At 40.8% G+C, this 10,919-nt stretch overlaps 1 protein-coding gene across 1 annotated transcript in view; it reads right to left on the minus strand.

Annotated features, from left to right (window-relative positions):
* Nucleotides 1-2,977: 2,977 nt before the first annotated feature.
* Nucleotides 2,978-10,919, minus strand: part of Mrpl19 (mitochondrial ribosomal protein L19) — a 23,920-nt gene continuing 15,978 nt past the window's right edge. Inside the window, exons 2-5 of the mRNA XM_008841581.3 lie at nt 8,521-8,639; nt 8,217-8,351; nt 3,504-3,685; nt 2,978-3,379 (exon numbers count right to left, since the gene is read on the minus strand). Of these exons, the coding sequence (XP_008839803.1) occupies nt 3,158-3,379; nt 3,504-3,685; nt 8,217-8,351; nt 8,521-8,639 (658 nt within the window). The 3' untranslated portion in view covers nt 2,978-3,157. The remainder of the gene's footprint in view (nt 3,380-3,503; nt 3,686-8,216; nt 8,352-8,520; nt 8,640-10,919) is intronic.

Below are 10,919 nucleotides of genomic sequence, written 5' to 3' on the forward strand. Positions count from 1 at the left end.
GTATAAGTTTTGAGGGGATTTTTTGTTGTTTTGTTTGTTTGGTATCATCACTTGATAGCGAGTAATGCTCTTTTGTTATGCTTTGTGTCATTGGTAAGATTAAAAAGGCCACTGGTCTTTCAGATATAGAAATGTGGTAAAATATTTTTCTGATTAAGGAACTCTAAGGCAAGGTAATTAAAAAGAAATTAAGAATTTTTCAAAATGATTTTATTAGTAATTTTGTCTATTTTGAAGTAATTCAAGGATGACTATAACTATATATTTTGCAAATCATTGCTCAAAAGATAATTAGAAAATCTGGTTATATTGTAGTATCTGAATATGTGGCCTACTTATATCACACCTACTTTCAAAGTTACATATTTCACTTATACAACTTATTTTAACAGTTGGGCATGCTATTTATCTACAGCAATGAAGGCTTGTGATTCAGTAGGGTGATAGTTTTAAGTTTGTACTAGTTACACAAACTACAAGAATAGAACCACATGTAGAAAAGTCAGACCACCGCTGGACATTTAGCATTCCCACACAGCTACCATCCCCAGAAGGTTCGTTTTAGTGTTCTTTCAGACATTTTCCCTGCTTACAAAAGCATGTGTGTATGTGTATAGAAAGTTTTGGTTTGTGTATAGATGGCAGAGACTTTATTGTATATATTTATAAAATTTTACTTTTAAAAGGCACATTTAGAAATTATCCTGATTTCTGGGTTGTTAATAGATAAGTTGGATATGTTCTCTGGTTTTAGATTAAGCAGAAATACTGCTCTTGCTCTCCATAGGATGGAAAATACTAACCTATTGTCTTTAAATTTCATTATGCCTAGAATCTAACCTCTGTTTTACTTACGTACTGCAATCAAAAGATGTGTTGCTTACCCATCATCATTGAAACAGTCTTTATTGCCTTCCTCTGCCTGTGGACTGATAGGCTGAAGAGCACAGCTAGCAGGCAGGCAGTGATTTGGCAGTGCACTTCATATCTCAAGTCTGTGTATTCATTAAGCTTCTTCTTCACTAAAGAATGTGAAATTTTTACAGATCAAACAGGATTTTTAACTTTTTTTAATCATGAGAAACTCCCAAAACAATTGGGGTTTGCATTTATTAATTTTTTATTTGGCATTTTCTGGTGCTGGGATCAAACCTAGGGCCTGTCAGTTGACAGGCAAGTGCCCTACCACTGAGGTACGTTCCTGGCCCAGGTTCTGAATTTATTAAGACCTTGACAGAGTAGTACCTACATACACAACTTAAGAAATACCTTAGGTAAGATACTCTCATAAATATAGGAATGAAACCCCTAAGTTCTAAGCAAAGTCAGTCTAGTAGTATATAAAAAGGGGCTGAGGAGGCGATTCAGTTAGAAAGTGTTTGCCAGTCAGTCATGAAGACCTGAGATTCACATCCCCAGAGCCCATGTAAAGCCAGACGTGTCTGTAATCCCAGTGCTCCTACAGTGAGATGGGAGGTGGAGCCAGGAGAATCCCAAGAAGCTCACTGGCCAGTTAGCCTGGTATACACAGCAGCAAACAAGAGACCCTACCTCTTAACAAGGTGGAAGGCAAATATCAAAACCTAGAATTGTTCTCTGACATCCACATTCAAGTCAGGGTCTGCATGTGCCCACACTCAAAGGCACACAAAGGTTAAAAAGAAAAAAAGTGATACTACATCATGACTAAAGTTTATTCCAGGAAGGAAAGTTTAGCTCAGCATTCAAGGGTTAATGGAGTATAGGAGAAAAACCACATCTCAGGGACTGAAGAACCAGTCATTTCAATGCAGTGATTACAGGAAAGAATTTCACAAATGCACCCCACTGGGCATGATGGTACAAACCTATAACCCCAGGTTAGAGGCAGGAGAACCAGAAGTTTAAGATCATCCTCCAATACTCGAGTGAGTTCCCCATTAGCTTGAGTTAAAAAACTTAAATACCTAGAGACAAATGCAGTCATGGCATATGCAGTGAATCTACACTGAAAGTACAAACTGCTAAGAAAATTTCTGTTCTTCGATTATGCTTTTTTTTCCTGTTTGCTTGAGATTTTTGTTTCTTTGTTTTGGGAGACTGGGTCTCATTCTGAAGAACAGGTCGGCATTGAACTTGGACTTTTCTTGCCTCTGCCTCCCACAAGCTGGGGTTATAGACCTATACCACCACACCTGGCAAGAAAAACTTAAAAGGCCTCAACAGTGGGAGAGATGGCCCATGTTCATGAGATGGAAAACTTAATTTTGGTTAAGGTGTTTATTCTCCTTAAACTGACTTGTAAATTTAATGTAATCACTATTAAAATCTCAGTTTAAAAAAGAAAAGAAGAATAGGCTAGTTGATTTGAAATTTTATGTAGCAGCAAGTTGGAAGACTTGTACTGATTTTTTTAAAAAGACTATATAAAGCTGTAAGTAACCAAGATAGCATGGCATTAGACTAGTGTAACACGGATGGTAGAGCAGATTCCAGGAACAGGCCTGGACCTGTTGGGTACACAATTCTTGACCAAAGGGACAAGTTAATTCAATGGGGAATTTTTTTTTCTTTTAAAATATCCAGTCTTTTATTTAAAAGACTGGATATGTGTGTATATGTGTGTATCTTTGTGAGTGCTACATGTTTGGGTGCCCATGGGGGCTATGTTCTTATTTTAAAAATTTTTTGATTTATATATTTTTTTATGTATATGAGTGTTATTTATGCCTGTATGTATGTAAGAGCACCCATACTGTGCAGTGTCCAGAGAAGACAGAAGAGGGTGTCAGATTCCTGGAACTGGAGTTATACACAGTTAGTCGCCATGTGGCTGCTGGGATTCCAACCCAGGTTCTCTGCAAGAGCTGCCAGTGCTCTTAATTGCTGAGCCACCTCTCCAGCCTTGGAGGCTACATTCTTCTAAATCAAACTAAACTTGTTTCAAAATCAGTCCTGAGAGCAGAAACTCTGCAAATACCCAAAGGCATCCTCAGAATCAGGATTTTAAAAAATTATTTTTATTATTGTTTGTCTGTGTGTGGACACATGTCCATGTGTGCCAGGGTGTGCATGTAGAGGCCAGAGGACAATTTTCAGGAGTCACTTCTCTCCTAACCTAGGTTCCAGGGATGGCACTCAGTGCCTTTACCCACAGAGCCATCTCAACAGCCCCAGATCAGGAACTCTTTGAGTCTTCTATTTCTTTCCATATTGCAGCTTCAACTTTTGAAGTGTCATATTCTCTCATCATGTCAAACTCCAGCCATGGCTGGCTCCACTTCTGGGCTTCCTTCATTTGCTCTTCAGTTAACACAAGATCAAATCTGATCCCTTTAATATTAAAGTTTGGGCGTTCCCACCGTTTGGACCAGGGCTTTGGCTTCATTTTAACTTTCAGCTAAGGAAATACAAAAATAAGAATATTAGGCTGATAAGACATAAGCAAAAGCTCTTCCAACATTTTCCCTACAATGATTCTTGTTTTTATGCTTGTACTTTGGTGCCAAATGTACACTGTCTACCTTATTAACAGGAACTTCCTGGCAGGACTCATGAGCAACTGGCTTCATATTCACATCAAAAGTGCTGTACTCAGGGAGGGCATCTCGCAAGTACAACAGGCTGTCATCCAGCCGCTTCTCTAACTTGACCACTTGGATCTCATGGATTCGAGGATTATATAGTTCAAAGCAAATCTCAACACCTAAAAAGAAAACATTATTACAATCTAAGTCCAGATTCCTGCAGTGCCTTAGGTTACAGTAGAAAAGCTAGCAAGGGAGACAAAAACATGGAATTTTAAAAGATTACTAGAGAAAAATAATCTAAAATTCATTTAAATTAAAAAGTGAGAATTTGAATAAAATCTAAAGAGGTCTTCTATAAGTATATTGTCATATCTCAACTACAATAACATGCATTAACTTACAGAAACAGTAAATGTTTCTCTGTCATTTATTATTTCCCAAATACTTGCTACAAATTAATCATCCATGTTAAGAGTAATGCTAAGATTAATGATACAAGACCAAATAACCACATCAATGGCCAGCACAACATGCAGCACTGGTGCAGGAGTGGCACTTTTATCCTGGGGGCAGTCAACACCTACCTAATTGGAATAAAAGCCCACTCAATGGTAGGGAACTCAAGTGTGGCACTGTAAACATAACCACCAAATACACATGGCTGGAGTGGTCACAGATCTTAGAGAAAACCCCAAGACTGTCACACCCCTAATCTAATGTAATTTCTTACTATGTGAAAAATATGTATCCTTAATATTTACAGACAAATACCCCAGTCACCACTCATCAAAGCTGCTTTTGTACCAGTTGGAGACTATTAACCAAGTACCACAACTGGTCACACACAGACATTGTCTATGAATGGCCCAGGCCTAAGTGATACATATACAATGCAACCTAGGCACATGGAACATAGAACAGGGGTAGAGGACACCAATGAATCTGCCACTAATGAAGCTCCCTCATGCAACAGAGGGCCAGGAACACAAAAGGTCACAAATGGCCAAAATGTAGAGATTGAGTCTACAGAATGCTGGTCCTTGGACAGGAGTCCTGCATTCACCCACCCAAGGCTCAGGGACCATCAGGAGCAGAAAGATTGTAAGAGCCAGGAAGGAGGTACGTGACCATAGGGCAACAGAGTCCTACAAGCTACTGGAACCTGCTCATATGATTCTATGGCAATGGCATCAGCAAACACAAGTCCCATGCAAACTCAGGCAGGCAATAATCCAGCATAGAACTTGGGAACTGAATAGCAGACCCAAATCTTACCTGAAGAAATATTGACAATTGATTACTGCTAGGTGAGGAAGAAATGATCTTCCTAAAACAACAGACTAGATAAGCTGACTAGACCTCAGGAGATGGACTTGCACTGGGGAAATCTGGGGACACTGACTTGACACAGTGGGCCTTAACATGAATGACAGAGTTTATGGGTTCTAGTGGGGGGACTATAGGAGAGTGCCAGTAGGAATGGGGGTATAAAGATGATTGAGAGTGTTTGAGATATTCTGTATGAAATAACACATAAATTCAATAAGAACAAAAAACTGATTAAATTTTGAGTTCTTTGATTCAGAAGGTCCTGTAAAGGATGGTGTAAACTAGCTAGCCCCCTCTAGCTTACACTCCCTCTCCCCTCCCCACTCCCACCCCCAATGCACTGGAACCCTTTTCACAAAACAAGCCAGGAAGTGCTTGAACATGAACTCTTTTAGAGGAAGAGTATTTCCTGAGGTTTTCTGAACCAATAAGAAAAATATAAATACTATCACATATCAACATTTGCTTCTAGTGTTGAATACCAAAATTCATTCTTTATTGTATGTCTCTTCTGTTCTAGACTTTGGTCTAGAAGCTATGCCAGCAGCAAACCAAAGTTGTTAAGATGCTTGTCTTACAAAGCTTACAGGGCTAGAAAACAAAAAACAAAAGCCCAAATAACAAAACAGACAAGACAGTCTGATGGCAATGGGACTGGGAGAGACAACTTTATGGAGTCAAGCAACGTTTTTCTGACATCTGAACGGATACTATAAAAAAGCCAAGAATGTTCCAGGCAGAAAGAACAGCAAAGGCAGGTGTGGTGATGCACACCTGCAATCCTAGCTACTTGGAGGCTGAAACAGGAGAAGCATCTGAATGCACATGGGCAACAGTGAGAATCCATCTCAAAGAATAAGAAAAGAAAAAAGATGAATACAAAGACCCAAGAGAGTCAAAATATTTGCCATGTTGAAAAAGCCAGGTGGGCTGGTTGGTTTTTATTGTCAACCTGACTCGACCAAGAGTCACTGGGGAAGAGGGAACCCCGGTTGAGGAATTGGCCTGTGGACATGTCTATGGGGCAGTCTTGACTGCTGAGGTAGGAGGGGCCCAACCCCCAGAGGCAATACCATCCCTGTGCAAGTGGTCCTTTAGGCTGTCTGGTGCCAAGCCTGGCAGCCTGCACTCAATCTCCAGAACCCACATGGTGGAAAGAGAGAACTGACTCCTGTAGGTTGTCCTCTGACCTCCACAGGTATGCTGTGGCACCATGCACAAACAATAAATAAAAAAGTTGGGGCTGGAGAGATGACTCGGTGGTTAAGAGCAGTGACTTGCTCTTGCAGAGGACCTGGGTTCGATTCCCAGCACCCACATGGCGGCTACGAACCGTCCTTAACTCCAGTTCCAGGGGAATCCAAAGCCCTCTTCTGACCTCCGTGGCATTGCACAACACGGGTGCACTCACATACATGCAAGCAACATACACATACACATAAAAATAAATTAAAAAAAAAAAAGTTAATCTAGAACACCTGTACTGTGGCGCTATTAGAAATTGGGGTCTTTGGGGGACTGATAAGTCTTGAAGGCTCTGTACTCACAGATGGATTGTTTAGTGCTTTGTAAGACTGTGGGAGGGAAGCAAGGCAGTTTAGACCTTTGTGTTCTACCCACTACCAGATGAGGACACAGCACAAAGGAAGCAGGGACTGGGCCCTGACCCGACACAGAACCTGCCAATGTACTGATCTTGGACTTCCCGGCTGCCAGCCCTGTGAAAAATGTCTGTTCTTTATAAAGCACACAGTCTGGGTATCATGTGATAGCATTACAAGCAGGTTAAGAGACCAGGATGTGAATTGGAGACTGACAACTGCAGGAAGAAAGTGATGGTGACAGAGTAGCAGCAAGGGTGAGGGAGAAATAACTAGAACATGTGAGACTGAGCCAAGATAACGGACTACTGAATAGTGTGCAAGAGAATAAAAAGAGCCCCTAGGGGCTGCAGAGATTGCTCAGTGGTTAAGAGTGCATATTGCTCTTGCAGAGGACCCATGTTTAGTTTCCAGCACCTATGTCAGGAAGCTCACAACTGCCTGTAACTCCGGCTCCAGGGGATCTGATGCTCTCTTCTGGCCTCCACTAGCACCTGCACACACACAGACACACACACAAATCTTTTTTAAAAAGAGCTCCTAGATTCTTGAATTATAAAAATATGTGGACAGTGGCACCACTTAGGAAAACAGAAGACTGTGAAAGAACACCCTGTGAGGGACAATAAAGGTCAATAAGACATCCAAAGATGATGAAGAGGTAGTTAGCTACAAGTAAACAGGAACCTGAAAAGGGTCAGACCTGGAGGTGTCAGGAATTATCAGAGGATGTATGAAAAGCCACTAGACAAGAAACAACTAACACAGGAACACAGATGGTGCAGCTCAGAGCTGTTCACAGTAGTCAAACACACAGCTGACTGACTAGAGCCATGAGGTAAAAACATCTCAGTTTTCAAGAAAACCAAACCCAGGTCCCTTGACTCAGACCAGCTCATTATCTACAAGGCTTCAAGTGGACAACCTGACTGAAGACACAGCTTTCTGTGAATCAAATCCTACTGATATGCTTCGTGCACAGCCCCAAGAGCACTACAGGATCAACAAGACAGACAGTGCTCCCACTTTAGCACTGTCTCTGAAGATATTTCACTAATGAGAATCACAAAGCACATGCCAGTAACTATGAGCGCCCTTCGCTTGGCATTTTAATCCATCCCTTTCCTAGGAGCTTTCTACTGGCTCCTCTTGTATTAGTCACAGTATACAAACACGTTACTGTTCATACTTCTGAATCTTACATAACATAGCATAAAGCAAAACAGGGGCTTTCGTGTTAGGAGCCAAACTCAGGAATGTCATCATGTCTATCTTAGTGGGTTTGTAGGTCGTTTGGTCTGAAAAAGACTATCCTGTCAAACATGATGCCTTATGTCTGTAATACCAGCAGAGGCAGGGGGATTACCCTAAGTTTGAGGTCAGCCTACATAGAAAGTTATAGGCCACTCAAGGGCTACATGGTAAGACTTTCTCTCAAAACCAACAAAAATACTGCTACTAAATAAAAACAAGGGAATCTCCTTGCACTATTTTATACACATTTGTCTCTAGTCTTGAAGATGCCATGACTGTAAAATCTGTATTTTGTAGATGGGGTCTCACTATGTAGCACAAACTGACCTTGAACTTATAAATTCCTGCCTCAGCTACCCTGTCCTAGGTCTACAGGGCTGTGCCATTATGCCCAGTAACTCCAGTCCTAATGAGTATTGCCCCTATAATTCAAGAAGCCTTCAGGAGATAGCAGACACTTCAACGGCACTTTGAAAATCCCTCCCACACTTCCACTGTCCTACTCCAAGCAGAAAACACTCACCTTGTCCCTCAATTGTGTTTCTAAGGGTAAAAGTAGCCCCAAGTCCTTTTCCTGATCTTTGGATACAAATCCCGAGGAACTGGCTGGTTTTTCCACTGGCATAGGGGTCAGCTGTGGTGACACGCAATATGCTTCCTGCAAATTCAAAAGAGAAGTGAACTCACATGAGATGTGGAAATGAACAAATAAGGTTTCTAGGTATTTTAATATGGTAGGAATAAATTACTAAGGGAAAAACCCAGAATCTTTATGGAAAAAAAACTAATCTTCCAACGACTAACAAATGCATCCAGCTGTTACTGACCAACGTAGAACTCTGGAATGTGGAGCACTTTTCTCCTGGCTAACATATCTTTTCTTTCCATTTGAAATTTCAGAGGGTTTGTTCTTCCCCTTGGAGGGATGAATTCAGGACTCAGGAACCTGTAAATAAATCAATTTTAAAAATTAAAAGGTGCTGCTTCCCTGTGCTACACAACCCACCAGCCTCTCCTGGGTAAGTCCAGTGGCGCCCACCGTCCTTGACTCCCCCAACCCATCTCTGCTCCTTGCCTGGGTAGTGGCCCAATTCTTGCCTTGGCACCCCAGACACCGGAACTGACCTCTCAGCCTGGAACCACCACTCCTTCCTGATCCTTTGCATCCAGACCAACCCAGTTCCTTCTTGTGGTCCCCAGGAGCCCTCTGGGCCTGGTCCCGCCCTCACCTCCCTCGTCTTCCCTGTGTGGGACGGCCACCAGCTGCCCGAGACCAGCATTTTCCTGGGCACTGCTCCCAGGCCAGTCTAGCCCCCAAATTCCTGAGGACAACATCTTTCCTGGAGTGATCCTGACCTCAAGAGAAAGCTTGAGAGCATCTGATCCTCATCTGACTTGGGCCTCTGTGGGAACTCCTGAAGACAAAAGCAATCTGGACACTCCAATATAAAATCAAAAGAGAGAACCAGAAGCCTAGACCAACTGGCTTTTCATGCCCAACAAGTAAACCACAAAGTCACATAAAGTTTACAAAAAGAAGCAGACCTAAATTTGAAGGCGTCTCATACAAGAATCAGAAACTGCAAAAGAAATTCACATGTCAAAGTCACAGAGAAAAAATAATAACATGAAAAACCAAAATAACATATCCCCACTAAATACCAATAGTCCTCTAGAGGAGTACAATGAGAACCCCTAGAGATAACTCAAGACATGATTCTCAAAAGAACAATTATAAACATGATAAAAGAATTCAGTGAATTTAAAGAACACACACACAAAAAATCAAGGAACTGAAGGAAGATAGGGATAAACTGAATGAATTCAGAAAAGAACTAGAAGTATTGAAGAATACTCAGGATGAAATGAAGAAGGAAGTGAAACAGTAAGCCAATTAGAAACAGGAGAAAGCCTCACCAATAGGATAAATGTAATGGAAAACAGATTATCAAGACTGGAAGATAAACAAACTAGACCATTCAAGCAAAGATTATGAAAAACTTAAGAAAGCACAAGAATGGAATATGCAGGAATTGTGTGACACCATAAAAAAACCAAACTTAAGAATCATAGGCATACAGGAAGGAGAAGAATCCCAAGATAATGGCATGGACCAGATCCTCAACAGAATCATAAAAGAAAATTTCCCCAAATTAAAGAAAGACATGCCCATACAAATACAAGAAACATATAGAATACCAAATAGACAGGACCAGAAAAGAAACTCTCCATGGCACACTAAACATACAGAACAAAGACACAATACTGAAAGCTGCAAAAGAAAAGTCACATATAAAGAAAAACCCATTAGGATTACAGCTGACTCTTCAGTGCAAACTATGAAAGCCAGAAGAGCCTGGACCAAAGTATTCCCAGTGTTAAATGACCACAGATGCCAACCCAGAGTACTATACCCAGCCAAAATGTCTATTATATTTGAAGGGGAAAGAAAAATCTTCCATGACACATATAGGCTTAAAGAATTCATGTCCACAAAACCAGCCATTCAGAGAGTTCTTGAAGCAATACAAAGGGCTGAAGAAGGGAATGACTATACCCAAGAGGTTGCAGAAAGAAATTCAATGAAGGTATAACTGTGGAAAAGTACAGCTATATCAAGTATGTGAACAGAAATAAAAATAACAGGCTTCAATACACATCTTTCATTAATAACTTTAAATAAATCAATGGACTGAACTCCCCAGTCAAAAGACACAGACTAGGTGAATGGATTATACATCTTTCATTAATAACTTTAAGTATCAATGGACTGAGCTCCCCAGTCAAAAGACACAGACTAGGTGAATGGAGTAAGAAACAAAACACATCTTTTTGTTGTCTGCAAGAAACTCATCTCACTTTCAAGGACAGGTGCTACGTTAAGGTGAAAGGATGGAAAAACATATACCAAGTGAATGGTACTAAGAAAAAAGCAGGTGTTGCTATTCTAACATCTGACAAAATAGACTTTAAACTAAAACTAACCAGAAGAGATAAAGAGGGCCACTTCATTCTGATCAAAAGAACAACTGACCAAGAAAATGTTACAATCATGAACATATATTCACCAAACTCTGGTGCACCCACCTTCATAAAACATCTATCGAGTATTCTACCCAAGCACCAAAGGATATACTTTCTATTCAGTGCCCCATGGAACATTCTCCAAAACTGCCCATATACTGGGGCACAAAACAAATCTCAACAAATACAAAAAGACTGAAAT

This window comes from Nannospalax galili, unplaced genomic scaffold (genome assembly GCF_000622305.1).
Source record: "Nannospalax galili isolate Female #2095 unplaced genomic scaffold, S.galili_v1.0 scaffold61, whole genome shotgun sequence".
In the NCBI taxonomy this organism is placed as follows: Eukaryota; Metazoa; Chordata; class Mammalia; order Rodentia; family Spalacidae; genus Nannospalax; species Nannospalax galili.